The sequence below is a fragment of the Desmodus rotundus genome, chromosome 11 (assembly GCF_022682495.2).
Source record: "Desmodus rotundus isolate HL8 chromosome 11, HLdesRot8A.1, whole genome shotgun sequence".
Taxonomy (NCBI): domain Eukaryota; kingdom Metazoa; phylum Chordata; class Mammalia; order Chiroptera; family Phyllostomidae; genus Desmodus; species Desmodus rotundus.
Genome location: NC_071397.1, coordinates 54,871,726 through 54,897,712, shown reverse-complemented (window position 1 = coordinate 54,897,712; position 25,987 = coordinate 54,871,726). Strand labels below are relative to the sequence as shown.

At 38.1% G+C, this 25,987-nt stretch overlaps 1 protein-coding gene across 3 annotated transcripts in view; it reads left to right on the top strand.

Moving 5' to 3' along the window:
- Nucleotides 1-25,987, top strand: part of SIM1 (SIM bHLH transcription factor 1) — a 70,083-nt gene that overhangs the window by 32,247 nt on the left and 11,849 nt on the right. For all 3 annotated transcript variants that reach the window (XM_053914348.1, XM_053914350.1, XM_053914351.1), the window contains one exon: nucleotides 7,458-7,626. In XM_053914348.1, coding sequence (XP_053770323.1) covers nucleotides 7,458-7,626 — 169 coding nt within the window. The remainder of the gene's footprint in view (nucleotides 1-7,457; nucleotides 7,627-25,987) is intronic.

The following is a 25,987-nucleotide window of genomic DNA, read 5'->3' as shown; positions in this document are numbered from 1 at the left end:
GAAACAGGAAAGCTGTTTCAAACAGCAACAGAATTTGGAACTCAGACCTGGAGGGTTCACAAATATGCCTACAACTTTAGTAGCTAAATATAGAATATATTCCCACACATTAAAAACTGAAGTTCCTCAAAAAAGAAATGTGGCCCCAAAGTAGGGTTTACGTTATCTACAACTCACACAAAACTAAAATTAAAAAAAAAAACCTATATGGCAAGAGTTTCTTTTTTTTCAGTTATAAGTAATAATTTAAGTTATATTTTCCAAAGAAGGAAATGTAGAGTCACACAATTCACATGGGGGGGCCTTTAGAAACAGATAATTCTGTGAGGGGGGAGGGACAGAAAAGGGAGCAGAAAGTAAGCGAAGTGCATAGGCACTGAGAGAGCATATGGTCATTTGGATATTTCAAACATGATAAATGGTGTGCCTGAGAACTTGAACCTGTGGCAAAGAAGTTTAATAGTGCTTTACCTTTTGCCATTTAATATTACTCACAAAGAATAAACCTTGGAAATATAAAGAAAGGCAATTTGGGAACCATTTCAATATGAAATGAGAGTACCTAAAATTTGCCTCAATTAGGGTTTTTTTAAGGAAATAGTTTTTCTGATTATAAAAGCAATACATGTTTATTCTAGAACGAATGAAGATAATGAACATCTTTGTTCTATTTTCTAGATATCCACTATTGATATTTTAGTTTTTTGCACTACATGTGCATGCAAATATAGTACACGTTGCATATACATGTGTATACTACACATGTTAAATTTAAAAGATAAATTTCTCCTTTATTAATAATATTTTTATGTCAGAGTAACAAAATTTAATGACTGCATAATATTTTATCACAAGAGTATACTATAATTAAATAATGTTTATATTGGTTATTTTTATTTATAAATGTTTTATTATTTACAGTGAATTATAAGAAGTTACGCTGATAACACTCTTGTATATAGACTTTTTATGTGTATCTCTGATTATTTTCATAAGATTTACTCCTAGAAGTGCAGTTACTGGGTTTAAGGTGTGGACATCCTTAAGACTCTTGATAAACACTTCCCGTACACTCCCTTACCACAACTGTACAACTGTGTGTAAGAATGCCCATTTATTTCAACTTATTTTCATTGGGATTTATTGTCATTTAAAAAAAAAAAAGAACCTGTCCTGGCTGATGTGCCTCAGTCGGTTGGGTGTTGTCATGCAAAATGAAAGGTCGTGGGTTCAATTTCTGGTCAGCGCACATGCCCAGGTTATGGGTTTGGCCCCTGTTTGGGGTGCTTACAAAAAGCCACCAGTCAATGTTTCCCTGTCACATCAATGTTTCTCTTCCTCCCCCCAAAAGACTTTGACAATTTGAAAGGCAAAGATTACATCTGATAGCTGCCTTTAATTCATACAGGTTATTACTAGTGAGGCTAACCCTTTAAAAATCTTTTCTCAGCAATTTGTGCCTTGTTTACATCCTTTTCTTATCTTCCTATTGAGGAGATATTGTATTTATTATCAATTTGTAGAAGTTATTTCTCTGGAGGTTTAAAGTACAATATCATTGCTCCTCATTCCTTCAATACCTTTGTAACAGTTTCAAGTAAATGGTTGAGTATTAAATTAATTTCACATTTTAGTTTGCCTAAATATCACATATGCCATGCCTGAATTATAACTTCATAAAAATTAAGTGCATTTATTAATATACATGACAAAAAACAATAACACATAATTTGTTTCTTTGATTTAGGACCTCACAGAATTTCAGAATGATCATTGTTAATTATATACTGGGAATTTAAAAAACCCTTCACATAAATTTGCTTACTTAGCAGGTATCTCTCATTTATGCAGAAAGTCTGCCAGTTTTTTTAATTTTTAGTCATTTAGATTTGAGATGAATAAGTTTATTGCAATGAGAATTATTTTGTTAATCACTTGCAAGTAAGTATCTGTTCTCTGTAGGATATTGTGCTAGACGGCAAGTAGAGATTATCATAAGAGGTGGAATTCAGGAGGTTGTTGTCAAGATATGCCATTCATCACACTGTGAGACAGAACTGGAAGTACCACATGGTTAGGAGAGGCAGTGAGTAGTATGGGAGCTCAGGGGAAGGAACAGGGCCCATGGGGATAAGGAAACAAATTCAGATGCAGTGTGATAGCAGGTCTGTATTTAGTTATATTTCAGCTGTGTCATGAGGTGATTCAAAAGTATAACACAATCCCTGTTGTGAGGATAGTTAACTTGCCACATCTTACTGGTACGTTACAGCTTTTGAATTAATTTTTGGTTGTTATTGTTTGCACCCATGTCTTTCTTTCTTGAAATGACAGTGTGACAGTAGACTGTGCCTAAGCCGTCCCTAACCTTCGTGGTGCCATCCACTCCATAGCATGTTGGATGAAACCTACAAAGTTGAGGAGAAAGACATTCTGGGGCAGAGGCAATGTTTATGGAACACCAAAGACTTTTTTGAGAACTACTAAATCCACCAAATCTAATAGAAAATCACAAGCAGCAAACACAAATGCACTTATTAATATGACACTATCACTCTTCCAAGGGTGCCTGAGCCTAATTTCCCAGCAGACCGTCCTAGCCTGGGAGCCCCTCGCAGTATGGAATCCTCCCCATCAGTGCTCTCTGCTGGGCTACAAGGGAGCTTGAAAATTAGGTATGAGGTAGGTCTCTCTGCCATGGAGGTGGACCCAGTGTGGCCAGGCAGGAACTCTGCCAGAATTTAAAGAAGGTCGTGCACTTCGTGTAACAGTGACTGTAGAATCCAATTAAAACGTTTAGTATTAAGACATAGTCATTCCCACTTAATCCAATCATAGTTTAATGCAATCCCCTGCTTATTTCAGTCAGTGCCTTTGGAGCCAAATCAATTGTATGTCTCTGTTTCCACATTTTCCTCAGTAACTCGATCACCTTCAGCTGTTTAAAAAAATAGTTCATATGGGAAATCTGGCAACATTTTTTAAGAATTACCACATAACATAAAGTCAACAAAGAAGCTCCAGAATGGCCAGCTCCAAACCTGGTGGGATAGGAAGCCAAACTCAGTTGTCTAAAATGGAAGTAGAATAGGGTGTGGCAAATTGAAGAGGAAAATCCTTGCAAAGAACTTTTACTCAACATGAACTGATAAAATATTGTTACCTTTTCTCTGCGCATTCATTCCAGCTCACTTGAAGGTTGTAAATGTGTTAGTGCTGCTGTTGGCATCATGGAGGGATGTTTCCCACTTGAAATGATAGAAATATTAATGCATTTCTCTGAAGCTGATAGTACCCTCTAGTGGTGCAGGCACCTTCTACTTGCTTTGCAAGGGTGTCACGCTGAGTTTCCCATACAGCAAGGTGTCGTTTACCTGGTGGGTGGGTATGGCCTATTTCTTAAGGGAAGGCTAGAAGACCAATGATGAAAAAAATGGCTCCTTTTATTTTATTGGAATTTCAGTAACTCCGAATGTGTGCATGACTATAATAAAGTTTAGAGTGGTCTCAGATGGTTAATTCTGCAAATTGAATGATTTCTGACTGTCCATAATGGAATAAGAGGATTACTTTGGTCTGTGCAAATATGGGTGAGATTGACAAGCTGTGTGTCCTAGTGATTACAAATTACCCATTTCGTACTGCTTCCAGAGCTGAGGTACCTGCGGATGCCTGAGCTCTGATACAAGTCATTAAAGGGAGAAACAGAAAACAAATGTAAATTTCTATCAGTAGCTATTTCAAAAATATGCCAGAAGGTGTATGTTGTAGTTCCTCTTTCAATATGCCAATCACGTTTGGGAGAACTGCATGAGAGAGGTGGTTACCTATGGGGTCCCAAACAGAGTCAGTGTGGCACTTTCAAGAAAGTTGCAGAAGTAGAGCAGGCCGTGTCCTTCCTGTATTAAAGTCAGCTAAGTCAAATTCCTCACCATACTCATTTTGGAGTCTAAGCTCTGTGTGCCCAAGTATTTTATTTTGTCCAGCTCCATGGGGAAGCATTGCTATGCATACCTCTAACTTTGTTATGCATACAGCCAGCTTTGAGGATGTGTGTGATACCAGAACATGCCTCAAAAGCTGGGGACGGGAGAGAGGTAGGGCCAGACTCTTCTTTGTGTCTGAGTTTGGAAGAGGGAAATGGTACTCGTAATGTGATTCCCATAAGCAGCTAGCCCTTTAATCTATACAAATGAAATACTCAATTTAATAGAATTCTAAAAATAAAACAAATGCTTTGTTCTTAGTGAATTTGCCATTCAAAGCTCCTCTTGGCAGCACATCAACCGCACTTGAAATGTCTTTAAGTGGGTATTTTTTTTATTGTGCTTTTCATCTGAACACATCTTTTGAGCTGTTAGACTTTTGAACAGGCTGAACTCTTCTCGGAGTGTTGGGTCTGTGCGGCTCTAAGGTCCCGGTTTGCTGACTTAGCAATAAAGAACCTACCTTAGTAAGTGTTTTGACCATAGAGTTTAGAGGCCAAAAACTAACAGAGCAAATTAGCATGAGTGGGGTAGAAAAAAAATGCAGTGTAAGGAGGCATTTGTAATGAAATGGATTACAATTACTACTAAAGTGAAGCTACTGTTCTGGGGAAATTGTGTGTGAAAAAGTGCCACAGAATGTGGGAGTTTAGAAATAATACTCTATTTAGTGAGCATTTACTATATCCTAGGTACCGTGTGATGAGGTTTTCATGTAATATTTATTTAACCCTCACCCAGCCCTATGAGTGATAATGAGGAAACTGAGGTCTAAATGGGTTGGTACATCCAAAGTGGCTCAAACCCTCATCCACCTGACTTCATGGCCTTCTCTGAAGTGTGGTAGATTCTTTTTGGTAGTTTTTGATGTGTTTCAAAACATTAAGCATTTTTATTAATTTATCAAGAGTATTTCCATAAATTGTATTTATTATAGTTTTCATATGAATATTTATAATTTCAAATCATTTATTGGTTTTAAAATGGTATTTAATCCTATTTAATCTAGAGTATTTCTGTCATTGGAAGCTATGCAAAATTTTTGGAAAAACTTTTTCCCTTAGTTGAGATGCATACTTGTGGAGTCCGAAAGTGTGCAACAACAACAAAAAATGAATTCTTACTGACTCGCGACCTGCAGCCATGAAGTTCCTGTGCTAAAATGTTGCATTAGGAATGAGTGAATAACATCAGTTAGCCATATTTTCAGTGACGTGTGATTTTTACTGTCAGTCCTGGTCCTGCCAGGCAAGGACTGGATGGGTGCTCTGCTGTCCAGCGGACAGCATCGCGTTTGACACAGAAGGTGCCCCAGTGTTGGTTGAAGACCTACTGTCAGAGCCCAGCTTCCCTGGCTCACTGTCGCACACATGTGACCTCAGGGCCCATGGGGGAGGGGACTTGCAGCCACAAGGATCTCTTGCCACAGAGAAAAGCTGTTGGGTGGAAAGTTACTAGTAGTGATTGGGGTAAACGATTCTTTCTTATTTGCAACCGAATCTTTTTCCTCTTCCATCTATGTGAAATAATGTGCAAATAGCACTGGAATACAACAAAGTAGCTCTTGATTCTTGTCCTCTAAGAACTTAGAATCCACTGGGAAAGATAACACATAATCACTTGAAAATAAGGTTAGAAGGAGAAAAAGATAATTTCTGGTCTCATCCATACTTCCCTCAGGAACTGGCCCTGGCGCCTTCTGCATGAAGATGGTGACTTATTCCTTCTGTTCACCGATGTCTCCACGGCCCCCAGAACGGAGCCTGCACAGAGACACTCAGTGAACACGTATTGAAGGAATTGCTGGCGTTAACAGTCAGGAAGGGCTCCAGTGAGGCAAATGGGATTTAAGATAGTTCTTTGTAAAAGGAGTTTATAGGTACGTATTGGGGGAGAGGGGGAGTCAGGAAAGTATTTGGGGAGAACTGTTTTGGATGAAGTGAAGGGCTAATGAAGGAAAATTTTGAAATATTGTCAGAAATATAGGTCGGAGCCACATTTCCACATTTTGGAGGGCATCGAATTTCTGACCAAGGAGTCTTAGAGTCTGTGTTGTGTGTTGTCCTCAGAAGGAGTCAATTAGAGCAGGAAAGCAGACCAGGGATGTGATGGGGCTGCCCATGCCTGAAAGACCAAGTGCATGCCCACCTTCTAAATTTTTGTTGCTCACATAGGAGATTTGCTTTTTACTTGCACTGAGTAGGTGGATGATCCGATATGAAGCCATTGCAATTTGCTGACATATATCACTAGACTGTAGTTTTGGGCAGTGATAGTATTGAACCTGTTTTAGTTGGTTTCTATTCCTAGTCACTTGAGGGTCTCCTTTGCCTAAATTATGCTTTTACTGTTGCCTTATTGTCCTGTAGAAGAACAAATAGGGCAAAAGAAAAAAAGATGAATGAATATTAGCTGATCTATGGAAATCTGCCAGTCACTTTTTCATATATAACACTATTAATATATTATATCTCTTACACCCACCCTAATCCAAAGAGTTGTAAAATGCATATAAATTTTTTAAAAAGGTGAACCTATTAGAGAAAAGGAAAAATAATATAAGGAAAAATATTATAAGAAAAATACCAGAAGCCAGTGGAATTTGTTGCACAAAGTACCTTCTATAAGAACTTGCTAGAGGTGGTTACAAACTGGCCTTGGAGCTTGGGGCTTTTTGGCTTCAGGTGCAGAGAGCAATGAACTCCCCGAGATACACACTTTACCCGCTTCCTATCAGTCTGCAGGTATGCTTGTTTATTTGTTTACCGTCTTTTCCCAAATAGATGATAATCTGCACCAGGGCGGAGGCTTTACATTTCTTACTCTCCTTTCAGCACCGCATAGCACAAAATCTGGTATATATTAGGGGCTTAATAAATATTTATCGAATGAAGGAAGGAATGCAAAGAACTGGTGATAAAATGTACCCTAAGGTAACTGAATTAGTTAGGGATATTTAAATTACTTATAAACCAGGTTACATTAGCTGGCTAGCTATAAGAATATATGGAATGTTTATCAGAATTATTGATCTTGGAACTGCTGATAGAAGACATTCTTCTTGCCAATAATCAGATAACATCAGATGGCCAGTTGTCTTTTGAGTTCACCACCACAAGAAATGTTTAGAGAAGGTTGTTTAACCACCTCACCAATGAGGACACAAAAGCTCAGAGAGGTTGAATTATGTTTTTTTTTCCTACTTATAAAAGTAAGGGAAAAAATTTAATCAAGACATTTTCATGAGCATGTAATATAACTTGGTTGTGGTATAGGTGGCAGCTCCATTCATACACATTAGTTAAATGTTAGGCATTTCTAAAATAATCAAGGTGTTTGTGGAAACCAGTTATATGGCCAACTACTGCTTGCTTCCTTTCCAAATGCAGATTGCTGTCATTCCTGGTGAGAGAATGTATGAATTCCATTGCCCATGGTGACTGACTAAGGGCTATGTCCTCCCACCTGCAGGGACACAGAGTACAAAGGGCTACAACTCTCCCTGGATCAGATCTCAGCCTCCAAACCAACCTTCTCCTATGCCAGCAGCTCCACTCCTACCATGCCTGACAGCAGGAAGGGGGCCAAGTCCAGACTCTCCAGCTCAAAGTCAAAATCCAGGACTTCTCCATACCCTCAGGTATGTGCATTGTCATTTTGCGAATTTCTTTTTTTTGTGCCCTGGTTTGGTCTCATCATGGAGGAAGTATGATGACTGTTTGAAATGAATTACCTGGTTTTAATTAATTTAAAACTTCTAAAAATCTGGAAAGCTTTATAAAACTATTTTCTTTTTCCTGTTCTTTCTTTAAATTAACTGTGCTAGTAAAAATTTGATATGATCTTGTGGTTTACTGCTTTTATATAAAGGTTGTGAGAGTCTCGGTTTGCAATCGTGACCATAACTTTGTTATTTCAAGGAGATTGATCCCAAAATTATTCCCCACAATGACTAACTAGAAAGATGGAGCCAGCATAGCAAAATATGGAAGAGAAGAGCTTGATGTAGGAGAAGTGAATCTAAGGATAGGAACTGAAGTCAAAGGAAATTAAAGAAGTGGAGGCAAAAGACCAAGGATGTATTTCATCATGAGATTTGAGCACAGATGGGCTTTTTATGGGGAGGAGTGAAACAGAGAGGGTCTTCCAGATGGCAGGAGTGGTAGGAAAAGCAACTCTTCTCATCTTTGCAAGATGGTGAGCTGATGAGACCCAGAGAAGGCATTCCAAAAACCCTGCAAAGTACAAAGACAAGTCCAGATTCTTGGAAGGAAGAAATTATTGTCTGATCAGTCACTGAGATATAGAAACTAGACAATGCCAAGCTGTGTTCACAACTCTTTCCTGGCCTGAAGGGAGTAGGACAGATCTGGGTATCCCCAATTCCATTTCCAGTATCCTGTATCCTGTGACTACTCACCTCTATCCTGCTGTTTCAGGACATCACATCAAACTGCCTGCAGTTTATTAGAGTAACTCATGAGATGATTTCTGGGCTAGTATAAAGCCAGGCTGGATTTGGAGTCATTTGATCAAGGTGGTCTTTAGCACTATGTTTTCAATACATTTTTAATATAAAAATGACCCTATAGGGCATACAGAAATGATTATTTTTGAACTTATCAGAGCATATTATTCTGTTGATTTCTATAAGTATTTACTGTTTGAGGAAATGTCATCAGTGATCTAATGGTCAGTAAGAAGCTACTATTTGCTAGATTATTTTAGTGGCTCTATGTATGAAGATGAGTAGATCATTGCCCCCAAGAGACTTACATCACGTGGTTTAATGTCTCCCATAAAAGACCAAAAGATGTTTTCCAGAAAACACTTTCTGTTATGAGGACTGAATACTTTACTTATAAAGTGCATTTTAGTTAAAATCACTGTGGAGGGGGAATTTCTATTGAAGTCTGAGAAGCTTTTCTTATTAGTATCTTGTACCTTAGGAAAGGTTTTACTATCTCTTTTACTACTTGAAAGGATGGATCATATATTTTGGTAATTCTATACTTAAATATATGGGAGTATTGGACAATTAGATGAAAGAATTTAAATTAGGAAGTACTAAGTTAAGAAGGAGTTTGTCCATTATACAGAAATTAAGCCACAATAACAAAATCTCCCCACTGAATTTCCAAAGCCTCACTGTCTACGTTTTCTTTCATGCTCAGCTCTTAATGTCTAAAATTGTTATTAGTTTACTCTAAGAGTAGAATAACTACTCATTTTGTAAAATCTTTTAACTGCCATTAGGCTGCTTCTTATGTGTTTGGGGGAACGAGTTAATTTGAAAGTTAAACATATTCCATAGTTTAAAAATAAATAATACAGAATAGTGCAAAGTAAAACAATTCCCTTTTATACCCTCATTTCCCTTTCCAAAATTGTGTTTTATTCTAGAAATGTTCTATGGGTATAAAAATCACTGACAAGCACACACATATGTCTACATAGCATTTTTCTTGACATTAGTATGTTCATTTTTTGTGGTTAGCATGTATATAAATGTAGTTCTTAGAATTTTGGCCATATGTCTCATTTGAAATTTCACAGTCATAAATTAAGTTTATTAACATCTAAGTATCTACTAAAGGTTATTCTTTAATCGTGTTTACTTCAGATAGTCATGGCCCCGGGTCAACCACTGACTACTCCAGTTCCCAGTACATGGGCTGCTAATAGACAAGGGAACAGGCATTTGTAGTGAATTGTCATGGGGGGAGCAGAGGATCCTCTGGGGACACACTGGAAAAGTGTGACATCCAGGGTGAAGGCATTGCTGTTTCTGCTGAAGGACAACAGCTTAGTGCCATCATCTTGAAGTCCAAATCTTCAGAAATGTTAAAGAAAAAAATAATTTAGCTCCTCAAAAGTCTTATTTGGTTCATATTATCTGTCCATTGTTAAGGGATATTAGGTTTTCATTTTCATGCGGTATGTCTTGGACTCAGTAGATGGCTAACTGAGCACCTGCTATGAAAGATGCTATGCTGGCCATTGTGGTAAAGGAGGGCAGGGGTTGGATAAAAGGTGCTCGAATATAAAGAAGTGACATGAGAAGTGTCCTTGAGATTTGTAGTATGTTTGGGATAAGTTATCTATTTGAATATATAGTGTGTAGGTGATAGTATATACAAAGGGCTTTATGAGTGTATCAACTACTGGGGCTCGAGTCTTGATGGCTAGGGAAGGTGTTGTAGGCGATCTGGTTTTAGGGGTAGGATTCAGGTATATGAACATAAGGGAAAGGAAGGGGCACTTCAGGATGCCCAAGATTATGAAGAGATGCCGGAATGCATTGTTCACGTAATTGGGCTTGGAGGTGAAGTGAGGGAGGGTAGGTCCCTGTGGATGTGGACAGGGGGGTGACATGTTTGGAAGCACTGAATGGTGCTATCTGCTGGCCAAAGATTTAAGAATTTGTTTTGTGGAGAGCCAATAAATGTTTTGAACAGAAAATGAGAGCATTCACGTGGTTGAAGCAAAGCAAACTACTTAGGAGGCTCATTTTGCTAGTCCTGGGGTGGGTCTGCGAAGGACTGATCTAGTTTTTACTGAAGTAAAATGCTTGGTACAGGAAGAGTGGGTAAATCTCTATCTTTGGCTGCTTGCACCTCTTCTTGTTATAGATGTATTTTTATCATTACAAATTTATTTTGAAATTATATTTTAAAGCTTACCTTTTCTTCAGGTAAATACCCAGAAGTAGAATTACTGGTTTGTGTGGTAGTTCTATTTTTAAATTTCTGAAGAACCTCCATAATGTCTTCCTTAGTGGCTGCACCAATTTACAATCCCACCAACAGTGTGTGAGGGTTCCTTTTTATCCACCTCCCCACTAACACAATACTTATTATTTGTTGTCTTTTGGATGACAGCCATTCTGACAGGTGTGAGGTGATATCTCATTGTGGTTTGGATTTGTATTTCCCCGATGGTTAGTGACGTTGAACGTCTTTTTATAAGTCTGTTGGCCATCTGTATGCCTTCTTTGAAGAAAATGTCTGTTGAGGTCCTCTGGCCATTCTTAAATTAGATTGTTTGTTTATTTGATGTTGAGTTGTATGAATTCTTTATGTATATTTGGATATTAATCTCTTATTAGATGTATCATTTGCAAATATCTCCTCCCATTCAGTAGGTTGCCTTTTTGAAAGATACATGCACCCCTATGTTCATTGCAGCATTATTTACAGTAGCAATATATGGAAGTAACCTAGGTGGCCATCAATAGAAGGATGGATAAAGAAGATGTGGTGTCTTTATACAGTGGAATATTACTCAGCCATAAAAAGAAGACAGTCTTGTCATTTGCAACAATGTGGGTGAACCTAGCTGGCATTATGTTGAGTGAAGTAAGTAGGACAGAGGAAGACAAGTACTAAGTTCAGGTACCTGTAGAATCTTAAAGCAAAACAAAACAAAACACACAAAAAAAACAAAACAGAGACAGACACATAGATACAGGGAACAAACTGATGGTTGCCAGATGAGAGGGTGGTGGGAGGATGGGTGAAAAAGGTGAGAGGGAATAACAGGTACAAACCTCCAGTGATATAGATATGTGTGTGTATATATATGTGTGTGTGTGTGTGTGTGTGTATACACATATACATATATAGTCACAGGGATGTAATATACAGCATAGGAAAATAGTCAATATTATTGTAATAACTTTGATGGTGACAAATGGTTACTAGACTAATATTGTTATGATCACATCATAAGGAATAGAATTGTTGAATCACTGTAGTGTATACATAAAACTAATATATAGTATGTCAACTATAGTTTAATAAAAATTAAAGGTTACTTTTGTAGCTAATTATACACTTGTACTGCATTTTCATTTATATATTATTAATAGACACATGATAAATGCATTTTTACTTACTGAATGATTAAGATTTTATTTGTATTTAATTTTAAATAGTTCTTCCTCTCTTCTCAAAAATAAAGATAAATTTTTTTGCTTATTTCAGTGTTTACATATTTTTAGCATGCAAATTTTCACCATATTTTTATAGAGGCAGTTTCTACAGCAAAACTTAGCTCATAGGGCAACAGGTTTATGCCTTTTATTAGTTATAAAAATGGTGTTTCAATGATTCCATCAATATTGTTTATTTGTTTCTTTGCTCTATTATGTATTGGACATCTGTCGACATTTCTAACAGATGTCTGATGAATGGCCAACAGCAACACTGCCTTCGGGAATTACCGCGGCACCCTGATCTGTGCATGTGTTGCATGCGGCAACAGGCAAGACGTGCACAGATTGTAGTTCACTGCCACCACCCAGTTTGTCTGCAGTGGCAGGGGAGCTTCCAGGTCCCCTTCTGGTATGGGAGCCCTTGGGAGTGATTTTAGACTTGATTATATTAGAGTCACTTAATGAATGACTCAATCGCCTTTGTACCTCCTGCTATTACTTGGAATAAGAGAGATGAAAGTGGAATTGTTTTAGAAAAATTGTTGGAAGAAATATTATAGTTAATGCCAAAGACTCTGAAGGTAGCTACTTTGCTGCTGTATAGCGGCCGTCTTCCTGTTATGACAGTTGTATTTCATAGTTATTGGGCTTATATGCATGAAAATAGCAACCTAGTTTTTCATAGTTCTGTTGAATTTTAAATACTGAGCATAGAATTTATTTCTCAGACCTTATTTCCAGCAACTGTTGGTAGTAATTGCTAAAATATCTTGCATCTATTTTTGTGGAACTAGTCATAGCTACTCTAATACAGTTGAAGTTATCCTGACATAATTTAACCATGTTGATCATGAATAAATTGCCTCCTGATTCCAGTTTCCTTTTAAACTTCTCATATTGGCATGTTTATAGTTGTTACGTTTATCACAGACAGTATGTACCCTCTTGTTTTACTGCATCATTATGCCCTCCTTTCATTTTTCCCCAGTCACTAATAACCAATCGACTATATAATTCTGCAACAACAGTGCATGCATGAGACAGTGTATGCTTCTGAAATCCGAAAGTATTTAATCACTTGGTAGAGAGACACTATAACACTTGCAGGTTTTACTCCACATCTGTTGCTTTACATAATCCCACAGAACCCTCTTAATTTTCATTTCCAGCAATCTGGCTTCCTTTTGGTAAATGTGGAAACTCTCTTTCTGCAAAGGTTTGTTTGGCCTCAAAAATACACCAGTGACTGCAATGCTGACTTTATAAATCACAGAGAAAAGAAGGACCAAGAATTTCTCAAGTAGAGTTTTCCCTTATATATAGTAGTACTTTTACCACAGCCAGGATCACTATCCCTTCCTTCATTTCATGTTTTGTATGTAACATGAAAATATGTAACCCTTAACTGTTAACAAGAAAAATATTAATCCATACTGCAAAAAAATGCGTTATCTTTTCAGAAATTCTTTCACAGTACAGTGTAATATACTCTATTCTCAAGAATACAGGCTTATTTATATTTTCTGACTCATGTATGAACTTGAGATTAGTTTCCCTTGTCTGTAGAAACATCAGATTATTAGAATGGACCTCTATGGTATTTCTCGATCATCTTCATAAGTTAAAACATTTTGCTCAATAAGGTGAGACGTCTGTGTTACAGATTTGTGCTTTGGTTTTGACTAACTCTTGCTCTGAGTTAAACATTATATGGATGGGCGAACAGAGGCATCCAGGGGCTGTTGCCTGGTGCCCATCCTTCCCTGATTACTAACAGGTTTTCTCCACGATCACTTTATGGGATCGCTCTCTGGTCCCACACTTCCCCGTTAATCAGCTCTCTTAGACTCCCAAATTTACCTGTCACTATCCCTGCATCTGTATCCTCACTGGGCACATGACTTTCAGGAGGAACCTGGGTTCCTTGTTTGAAATAGACAATTGAAGTCTGTGGTAAAGGACACGTGAACTTGCTGAGGCAATATGCAGGGTAAAGGAGCAGTCTGATTAAGGGGGTCCACAGAGAAAGGTGACTTTTTAGGAAGTGTGATGGACAGAAGGGGTGATGAGATAGAAGGGAATATCAAAGGGGAGAGGCAAAAGTGGTGGTGTCTGGTGCAGTCTCCCTAAGCCAATATAGGAAATTTCTTTGTCTTTTACTTTGCTTTGGAGCATGATAGTATAAAATATTAGTAAAGGGTCCTGGCTGGTGTGGCTCAGTGGACTGAGTGCTGGCCCATGAACCAAAGGGTCGCTGGTTCAATTCCCAGTTAGGGCACATGCCTGGGTTATGGGCCAGGTTCTCAGCAGGGGGTGCACGATAGGCAACCACACATTGATGTTTCTTTCCCTCTCTCTCTCCCTCCCTTCCACTCTCTCTAAAAATAAATAAATAAAAGCAGATATACTAACATTTAAAAAAAAAGATATTAGCAAAGGTAAAGTCCATATTTACATTAGATAAACTAGGTATGTGGATTAGAAATAGGGCCATTTGCTTTTTTGTTAATTTACTCATCTTAATTATATGTACTGTTTCATTGACTCTAACTATATTATAATAACATATAGTTTGGTATATGTTACAAAAAATGTATTCCCAAGAATGAGAATACAATGACAACAAATCTCTCAAAAATTTTAAATAAACAGATGGCTACATTTAGTCACATTAGATTTGTTAGTAAGGCAGGCGGACATTATTGAATAAGAAAAGACCAATGAGAGGAAAAAATAAAAACAATGGCATAGGTGAGGGAGGTGGAATGAAACTTAGAAAAAATGAGAAGCTGAAAGGAAGAAATCTGGGGGGTGCAGTTAATGGGGATTCTCAGGTCCATTAGGACAGGAGATGTTGCTCTTGATAACCAGATTGCCCTGGGTACCCAGAAGTCTTTAGTAGACACTGAATGATTGCATAAATGAATCAGAGCCCAGGAAGGTGATAGGTAGGTGGAGAAAGAAATGGGAGTGAAGGGGTGTTTTGGGGATATAGTCCTTGCCCCAGAGGGCTTACAGATACAGTGGGAAGATAGAAATGTAAATGGGGAATATAAACAGTGTGGTATGTATGCAGTAAAGGCATATGGTGGTGGCAATGATGCTGTTTTGGGGGGTTGACCTGCCCTTTCAGCAGTGGTCTGGAGATGGGAGTTGGGGGCTGACAGTGAATGACCTCTAGGCCTAGAGACCTGCATGCTATGGGGAGTTATCAGTAGGTTCAAGTTTATTCCTGTTTGCAGGGTTTGCAATGGGGCTATGGGATGGCAGGTAATAAAGTCCCTTTGGGTGCCCCTTCAAGGACCAGACTGATGCTCAATATCCCAGCTGTGTTTTTCTCTCTCTTCACTCATTTACCCTTCTTTTCCAATTGCCTGTATCCTAAGAACTCCCTTAATGGAGCATTGTACCATATCTTACTTTTCTCCCCAGTTTGGGAAGTTTTCTCTCCAGTCTGCCCTCCTTCCCAGATTGACCTTAAAAGATCATGTCAGTGCTTGCAGACCTTCCACAGCCCTAGCTGTCACTCAAGAGCACCTATAATTTGGTCCTAAATTACCTGAACCCTGTGATGCAGACAGACCCCTCCGCTCACTATTTGCTGAATGCCTTGTCTTCCCCTACTTCCATGCTTGAGCTCATGCATTTTTCAAAATTCTTCCTATCTTTGAAGGCCCAGATTGAGTGCTATCTCTATCATGATATCTTTCCTTTTGGCCTCTATTTAAAATAATGTATATTCTACCGCCTTCTGGATATGTCATATCTTATCTTTTGGCCTGTAATCTCTTTGGAAGTAGTAGCCATGTCTATTTAATTTCCACCCTGACCTGCCCCAGCATCTATTATGGTGTCTTCCACATATTTCCTCACTAAATGTTAATGGAGTGGTTGAATAAATACATACATTAAAGAGAGTGGGAATACTTTGTTAGTTGTCTTTAGATGTATAAACACCATAGGAGAGAAAATATTCTGCTACTAAGGAATTTATAACCGATGTTAAGAGGCAAAAGATACATACACAACTAACCTAGAGATGATTTCACAAATGCCACATCCTTCACTACAAACCGAACACCTAAGCGCTGAGGAGGAATTAGTTATGGTAGAAGCTACAGGCTCTTTCAAGAACAGAATTTTGAGCAAGCATTCTGTGGCTCACACTCGAGGGGCAGAGAACCATCCCCATCCGATCTTGAAGGTGGGATTTCTAGTCTTCAGGTTCCCTCTGTCATTTCCAGTGCAACAATGGAAAGATGTGACAGCTGATATTTGCTGTGCATGCGTTTTAATTACAAAATAATTGTACTGATGTATCTGTGCAAGAAATGCTGTTTGGCTCTGTCTTCCACCTCAGGAACAGTCTTTGTTTACGGGCACATCCCTAGTTCCAGGTCTCAGCTCCCGTGGTTAGTACCTGCTTTCTAGGTCCCTGTCTTATTCTTCTTTTAATAAGCTACATACATTTTTGTGCCACACCTTTAGTAGTTTTGTGCTCTATGAGGGATAGATTTGTATAGGAAAGGGGAAAGTCTGTTAAAATATTTTTTTGTTTGGTTTGGCCTGTGGTCCTCAGGACCTAAAAGACCTCTGAGGGTCATGTTCCTTCATGATGTTTCTTGGCCCTTGGCTCCTCTCTGCCCCATCTGCACTGTCTTTGTCTGGCTCCAGGTTCTCCAGAACAGTCCCCCACATTCTGACCACATTCCCATTCTCCTAACTGGGCCTCTGGTCTCTGAGCCTTCCTGCCAGAGTCCGTTTTCCGAAACACTGCGAGTGTCACGTATGCTCTCATCACCACTGGCCCTATTGACAAAACCCACAGATGCTCCTCTGGGTTATAGAGGAAGGTCCAGTCCCTACACTCTGATCCAGGCTACATCTTCACCTCTACCTACCCCCTCAGCTGCCCCTACACCAGCTCTCACTCTAGCTGGAGTCTACTGTGGCCTCTGCCAGAGAACACACTTCCTGTTGCATTTAAATCCTCCATACCCCCATAGCACAACTGCAGAGTCACCTGGCATCCCCGCAGACCCTTGGCTATAAGGCATAGCTCATGTTAAACACATCTCTATTCCACAACATAGGATGGTTCGGATCTGGGGGAGATGTAGTATCAAAAAAGAAATTGGGCAGCGGGTGGAACAGCTGTGCTAAATCAAACGCAGGCCTCTACTTCTAGCTTCATGGACTTGATGGCTGGAATTTATGATTCCGCCGCCCAGTGGAACAAAGAAGGAATGGCTGAACACAGCATCAAAATGTATCCAGGAAAGTTTATTTTAACGAAATCTATGAAATCAAACTTAGTTAAAACTAAACAGTAAAATTGAAGACAGCAGTGCCTTATTTGACAGTCTTTGGTGGGATTTGACACACAGCGGGAAGCTTCTGGAGTTAAGAATGTTGGATTTGGATATCTTTAAGAAATCTAGATTTCTTTAACTCTTCCATCCTTCACAGATATTTAAGAGACCCCTTTGGCACACTGGAGTTCATCAAATTGCTGTGTTTGAAGGTCAGGGTTCTGATGTATACTGTTTAATAGATAGTTATGATAGTTTTCCTTATTATTTTATTGAGCTTGGCTTAGAAGAAGAAAAGGGTCCATCCTTCTGCTTGCAGACAACATTGGTTACCTCAGTAGAGGACTCTGCACTTCAATTTCCCTTCACAAAAGTGCAAATCCACCAGATCTCTTTCAGTGTGCGAAGGCCAGTAACATGCTGCCAATCTGTTAGCTCCATCACAGGACACTGCCGAAGAGCCGCCCGCACAGCCCGTGCTTTGTCCAGACCCAGAATTTACCAGTGGACAACCAAACAAAGCTGCAGTAAGGCATTGGAGCAGGTGGCACCACCTGTACACATCTAATCCAAGCCCATCTAATCTGCCGTTTATATGTGAAAAATCAGAGTGAGAGTGTCGGGGGAAGGATGGAAGTGGATCTGGCTTATGCCGGAAGCCCATAATAGAAGATTACCATAAAAACCAGCTACTGCTCCTGGAAACCCAGGATTTACCCAGTGGGCTAGAGCTATTTCTGTATTATCTATGCAAGTTGGGATAGCCTTGATCATTTGTAGCTGTGTATGCCAGGGCACTAAAAAGCATATCTAAATATTTACTCTGTGTTTATTACCTGTTTGAAATGTTCAGTGCAATGAAAATTCCAGCAAGCCTTTAGGACTTTACCTTTGGATTTCCAAAAGGATGTGAACTGTGGATTTCACGGTTTGGGAACAGCTCTCTCCATATGGACCTCTATAGGAGATTCCCGATAGAATTACACTGGAGGAAACCCGGCCTCTGGTCCGAGTGCCGATTCCCTTCCAGCTGTACATCACCCTGACAGCTAATGAGATGTCCACTGTGCTTACTTTTCTGTGAGAAAAATGAGTGAACCAAATCCCAGGAACATTTTTGTAACTGTGGGGGGTGGATTAAGAGAAGGCTTATGACATTTCAAACCACATTTAAGGCATGTTAAAAAACTTCCCATGTTTCTAGTTCATGAAATACGTCAGGGATTTTACAGGTATAAAAGATTTCTCACCAGAATATTCTTTGAACTAAAAATAACTAAAATGTGGATTAAAGTTAAAAACAATGTCACAATAAATAATAGCATGAACTCTGAATGAAGGAAATGAAAAATGAGTGAAAAATCTTGTGAACACATTCTTAAAAATTGATTCAGAGAAGCTGACAATTTATACCACTTTCTAAAATGAAGGACGACATGACCAAAATATTTAAAGTTTCTAATAATTGAACTGTGAGTCAGTATTTGCTTTCTAATTATTTATAGCATAAATGGAAATATTTATTGCTCAGTTCCTCTAGTGAAGCCATCATAAACTCTGGAGTGTGACTCAGATTGATTTTTCTTCTTTGAAATGCATTCTCCAATCTCCAGTTTTCCTGAGGAAGGTTTGTTTGTTTGTTTTTTTATTTGTTTTAGCTTAACTGTTTTGGAGCTACATGTCATTAAACTGAATTTCATTAAAAAATTCACGAGGGTTCTTTTCCAAAGCTAAGATTTGAGAGTCTTGTATAGAAATCATGTTATCCTTAGCCATTCTTAATATATATATTTCTGTAAAAATTATTCTTGCTGTTGATTAATAAGACAATAAATTAGAAATGAAGCGACAACACAAAAACTCCCACCTGCCCTCAGTAGGCGCACAGGCATGTAGAAAGCCCACTGACAGACTAGATGTCTCTTTGAGATCCTCTTGCAGTTTCAGGTGGCTATGATTTCTAGATGCTACAGTTTACTGGGGTTAGAAACGCATTCTGGTATTTGACTGCTGCTCAGTTACATTATCACAAGCACGTGTTTTCAGTCAGCCTCTCAGATTAGCAAAATATCTTGCATAATTGTCATTTTAAAATGCATTTGATTCTGACATTAGTTTCTCTTTTACCCTGACGTTTATCCTTGAGGACCCCCCCGTAATTTCCAATGTGTGGAAGCCAAAGCCGTTCTTTATAGTAAACATGACTCCTGTTTGAGGGAGCAGCCCAGCAGTGGGGGTTATTTTAATGGACATGCTGTATTACTTTAATCTAACCCTTTTACCATCTGTTCTTCCCATAACAGTGAATGAAAAAAAAGAACATATTTTATGTTTCAGGGTTACATTAGTAAAAACTAAGATAAAAGTGATTTAAAAGCATGCATATGTTCTTAGTACAATGCGGTCTGCATCTGTGATGTTTTTTCTCATGGTTCAGACACAAATCAAGAGGAAAGCTGCTCATGCTTGAGAGAGTGAAAGTTTTTCATGGAAAACAGGACTTTACCATAAGAGGGTCTCTCTCTTCATTTTACAGCTAAAAATGATAAAAACCTTGATGAGCTGCCAGAATAAAAATAGATAACTGTAACATCTATTGTTGGAACATCTGGCATTTTTCCTGAGTTGGGTGGTTTCTGCCACATCTAGATGAATGCCAAGCACCTGCCTGGAGCAAGCTGTTGCAGCAGGGATGACGCTTGTGACTCTTATCAAAAGGGGAATATCTGTGGATATAATTGTGGTGAATATCTGGGGGTGTGCTTGGGGTAAAGAATGCTTCAGTGGTGAGAGGAGGTCACCCAAGGGTGTGTGGAGATGGTTTCCTGGAATGCGGAGGTTGGAAAAAGCCCCCTTTGTATAAACATGCTTGGGGACTTGGGATGCGTTACTGCTTGGAGGATGGGACCGCACCGTCATTGTTATGTAAGTACCTAAATCTAGATAAGCACAGTGGTACTGGAAAGAGCGAGGGATCTAGAATTGCATCCTTCCTCTTAAACTTCATAATCATATAACAATGGGCAAATTTTTTTTGACCTTCACTTGCTGCATCTGTAAAGGGTTTGATACTTTTAAGATGATTTTAGCCTTTAATACGATAATGTCTATAGGATCTCAGCATAGTGACTAACACATAGCAAGTATTTGATAATGATAGTTATTATTGTTGTTATGGGTATTAGTTAGCACCTGCAAATCCTACGGAGAATTGCCTTTTAGGCAGTCATAGTTCCTTTTCTCTTCATAAGCAACCACAGTGTTAAGAGACAGACTAATGGCTCCCTTCTGTGGACTCCTCAACTATAATGTTTTTCTCTCTATGGGTCCTTGGCATTTCCTAACTTGTATTAAAGTTATATTTTGTTAACATAACTTTATTTATTTATAAAGTTGTTTATAATCCTCCTGATGTGAACACCTGGAAGGTGGGGCTGTGCTTCTCACATCACTTGACACATTGCCTTGCAAATAGTAGCCACTCAAATACTAGAACAAGTTACAGAAGGAATTATTGTAAGTAGTTCCTATTGGATGCACAGAAAGCCCCAAATGATGGTTCAGACCTTTTACCAGATGAGGTATTAGCTCTCGTAGAAGGAATGAGCCTTTCATGAGCTGCATCCCAAAGCGGCGCTGGGGATTCCAGTTGGGGTAGTCATCCAAGCTCTTTGCCCTTCAGCTTTCGCCTACCTTTGGAGGGCAGCATTTGATTTCGTGTGTATGGGAGCCAGGGCGTCCTTCACCTGACTCACTTTTTAATTTGCCAAAATGAATGTCTGCTTTGAAAATTAAATTTTAAATAAGAAATATAGGTAAATTAGGGTGCAGAGCATTCTAAATAACAGCCAATTTTTTAAAAGAAAAACAGAGGTTTTAGCAAAATTAACCAAAAATTAATTTTCAAAACTAATTAATTTTCTTCACCGGATTGATGCACCCAATTAAAATAGGAAATTAACTCATTCAGTTCCATAGCCTTAAATATAAGAGAAAGTGTTGTTACCTTTTCAAAGGAAGAAGAGCAGATATTCTACAGCTGCTAGAACATGATTTTGTTTTCCGTGAAGATAGTATAGACACCAACAATCACGGAGAAACAACTGTAGTTCTTAGATATATTCTGATGGATCACAGTTCTCATTATCTTTCTACCTTTTAAAACAGATCTTTGGACTTTTAATCAAAGTTTAGGTGGTAAGAATTGTTGGTACCAAAGTGCATTTTAGCTTTGAAAATCAGAGCATTTGGAAGAAAGGCTGAGTGTTGAGGTAACTGGCCAGGGAACAGATTTCTTTTTGCAGTTGGAATGTTGATATCTCATCCTTTAACATATATGTTTTATCTCTTACATGCCTGTAGGCTGGGACTGAATATATGGTGTCTAGAACATACAGTCTAGGAGAAAAATCTTTTTTTGAAGACGGTGAAGTCACTAAGCGAGAAGCCGTACTTGCAGTGCACGTATCTGAAACATGCTTGCACCTTCAAGACTGCTGTGACGCCTGCTGTTGTCTCGTTCGTCACTGCAGTCCGACGGTGTAGTAGTCCGTGTCTACCAAGAAGATGCGAAAATCAAGGCGCAAGGAAAGCGATCTTTTGTACAGGTCATATTGGATAATAGTAGATCAGGGTCCTTCCATATTCAAGCCCAGTGCTGTTTTTACTGGAACCCTAGTCAGTAACTTTAAATTACATTTTTATGCACAAAATATTAACAATCAGTAAATACAAAGATATTTAAATAATTCAGTTATAGAGCAACTTTCCATTTCTTCAGAAAATTTTTTTAAATGAATGGCTTTGTCTCTAATTATTCTACAAAAATAAGTTTACTACACAGGATTTTTCTATTTTAAAACATTTATTTTGAAATGATTTCATACATAAAGAAAAACTGCAAGAATAGTAGAGTATTCCTGTATACTAAACCTATGTTTATCAGTGCTTAACGTTAATTTTGCCATATTTGCTTTGTTATTTTTTCTCTTTCTTTCCCCCTCCATCTTCCCTTATTTATTTTTTTCTGAACCAGGTTAGAGTGGGTTCCATATATGATGCCTTTTTATCCAAACCCTAATACTTCAATGTGTATTGCTTGGCCTAATTCTGTTCTTTAGAAGTTGAAAACTGCATTTTCTTGTGAGGTGTTGCCAACTTCCCCTCCATCGAGGTTGCATCAGCTTGCATTTCCCCCAGCACTATGTGGGAGCACCGTTTCCCCACCCTCTCTGCCCAACAGTGCACTGTCCAACTTTTGGATTTTTGCTAATCTGATCATTGAGACATGGTATCACAACATTGTTTTAATTTGCATTTATCTTATTAAAAGTTAAATATCTTTTCATATGTTTAAGGGCTATTTTAATTTTTTTCTGTGAATAGTCAATTTGTCTTTTGACCATTTATATTGTGCTTTCTTTTGTCTTCTTTTGTTATTTTTCTCACTTTTGAATTGAGAACTGAATTTATTTTTCATTTCATTTTTATTGATTCAAGTGTCTAAGCTGTGTAACCCATAAATCCAAGTATGTACTATTTTTATTAACTTTTCCCCAGAAATTCTGTAGTTCATGTTTGTATTTGCCTATTTCCCTCAAAGTTATTTAATAGCTATCTTTCCCAGATGGAAAGACTTTTAAATTTTTAATTTTGTATTTATTGTGATCAGATAGCATTGTTTATAATATTTCTACTTCATGAAATTTTCTGAGGTTTTATTTATGGCTTAATACATTTTAATTAATTTTGATGATTAGTTATATACACTAAGATCGATTATTATCAGTGTGTACAGTTTGATATATAACCATAACATTTAACTGATTGATTTTGTTTTATAAGTCTTGTATAATTTTTCTTCTTCTTCTTTTTATCTCCTTTACTTGTCCTATACTGAGAATAATGTCTTACTCTCCTATTATTTGGATGTTTGTCTATTTCCCCCTTTATCTCCTATAGTTTCTGCTTTATATAGGTGGCATTGCTGTGTTATTGGACGAGCAGACAGAAAGACAGAAAAAGATATTTTTAAGCAAGAGAGTGACATAATTAGATAAGATTTCAGAAAGATCTCTGAGGTGGCTAGGTTCTCCGAACCCCCCGACCCCAGGCGAGGTTGGGAATTTCTGGGGCTCATTCATTTTTCCTCTGTCAGAAAGGCAGGGAGCAGAATGGCGGTTTCCAAGGGTTGGAGAGTTACGGGAGTTGTCATTTAATGGGCATAGAGTTTCTGTTTTGTAAGATAAAGAGTTCTGGGGATGGATGGTGGTGATGGTTGCACAGAAATATGAATGTATTGTACTTACTGCCCCTGAATTATATGCTTAAAAACGGGTAAGTTTGAAAGTTTTATGTTATGCATATATTACCACAATTAAAAGTAATTTTTAAAAAAGAATGGTAACAGCCCTGGTCAGGTGGATCATTGGTTGGAGAGTGGTCCCATACACCAAAAGACTGTGGGTTCGATTCCTGGTCAGGGCACATACCTAGGTTGTGGGTTTGATTCCTAGTTGGGGTGCATATGGGAAGCAACCGATGTTTGTCATATAAATATTTCTCTCTCTCTGTCTCTCTCCCCTCCTCTCTGTCTAAAATCAATAAATATATCCTCGTGAGGATTTAAAAAAAAAAAAAAGAGAACAATGAAAGAGAGCCAGGAAGTGGGAAACAGAGTTGCTATAGACACTCATGTACAGGTTTTTGTATGAATATAATTTTCACTTATCTGGAAAAAGATGTCCAAGATTGCACATGGTAGTTGCACGTTAAGTTTTTTAAAAAACTCCCAAACTGGTTTCTAGAGAGGGTGTACCCTTACATTGCCACCAGCAGTTTACAAGTGACCCAGTTTTCCCATATCTTTGTCAGCACTTGGTATTGTCACTATTTGTTATTTTAGTCAGCCTAATGGGAATGCAGTAATATTTCATTGTGGTTTTAATTAGCATCTCCCTAATTGCTAATGATGTTGACCATCTTTTCATGTGATTATTTACCTATTTGGTGAAATGTCTCTTCATGTCTTTTGCTCATTTTTTTTAATTACTGAATTTTGGGAGTTCTTTACAGATTCTAGATACTAGTACTTTTTTTGATATGTGGTTTGCAAATATTTTCTCCCTCTCTGTAGCTTATCTTTTACCCCTTAATAAGATGATTTGCAGAACAAAAGGTTTTAATTTAGATCGTCTAATTTATCAGTTTTCATTTATGCACTGTACTTTTGGTATCAAGTCTAAGAACTCTTTTCTAGCCCCAGATCTTAAAAATTTTCTTTCATGTTATTTTCTAAAAGCTTTACAATTTTACCTTTTACATTTAATTTGTGTGTAAGGTATGAGACTTAGATTGAGGGTCATTTTGTTTATGCCTGTGGGTGTCCAGTTACTCCAGTGTCATTTGTTAAGTCTCTTTTTCCTTCATTAAATTGCTTTTGCATTTGTGTCAAAAATCAGTTGGGCATATTTGTGTGGGTGTATTTCTGGGTTCTCTGTTTTGTTCTATTGATCTGTGTATTTATTTCCCCACAAATACCACACAGCTGTGATTACTGTAGCCATATGGTAAGTCTTGAGTTGGGTGGATAGATTCTCTGACTTTATCATTTTTTTTCAAATTGTTTTAACAATTCTAGTTCCTTTTCCTTCTATATAAATGATATACATTATTGAAAACTTCCTGTCTTCTTTTAACTCTGATCTTTTTATTTTCTGTTTTCAATTTTTGTTTCCTTACATGTTTTCCAGCTTTTATTCAATTTCTTTTAAAATTTTCATTTAAATCTCTTCCCCTTCTCAAAATTTGTAATTTATAATTTCACTCTTTGTAATTTAAGTAAAGATTTATTCAATTTCTTTGACATTGGTCAGTTTTTGTTGCATTTTCCCCTGTTTTATGGTTATCATTGGGTGCTTTTTCTTTGCCCATTTCTTAGTTTTAAGTTTGTGATTCCAGGAGCTGTGCCCATGTGTGCGTGTCACGTGTGTGTGTCTCCAAATGCCTGCTGAGGGCACTTATTACAATTTGGAGTGTTTGTTGTTTTGTCATTTTCCTTTATTTTGTGGTTGGTTACTTGATGAGAACCTTTATCCAGCTGGGACATTTGTACTTGCATTTTCATGTATTTTTCCTACAGCAGTTTTAATAGGAGTTTAATTTTTTCCCCCGTTCCTTGGCATTTTATGGACTGGGTTACTATTTCAAGAGCACTCTTTCCTGTCAGTATGTGAAATACAGTTTGTAAATGAATGATGATGGTGGTAGAGAGAGGAAGAAGGAAAGATAGGATTTGCCTGTCTTGTTTTTCTTTCCTGGTTGCTGGACCCTTAATTCCCCCTCTTCCTTCTTTCCTTTCACTGCTGTGTGTGAGGGACTTAATCCATTCTCAATTTACTTTTGTCTCTTATGGAAATGACACTTGTCTGAAATTGCCACTTCGGATTTCGCTTGATTTTGAGCCCCTTTACTATGGCCAGGGCTGTGGGTGATGGTGTGCTCATATTTCGGCATTTGTGATGATTTTGTATGCTTTGCCAATGTCCTAAGCTTGTGCTCTCTCTTCCTCTCTCTTTTTCAGGGAGTCTCTTAAACTCCCTCTTATCCTTCTCTCTGCTCCCACAGGCTCATAGCAGCTGCTGTTGTACTTTGTTTTAAGCTTATAAATTACTTGAAGTTTGAAGTTTGGCATGTTTTCTACCTCCTAGTAATGCTGACAGCACGGGTCACCTGTGATTTAACTTGTGCTTTTT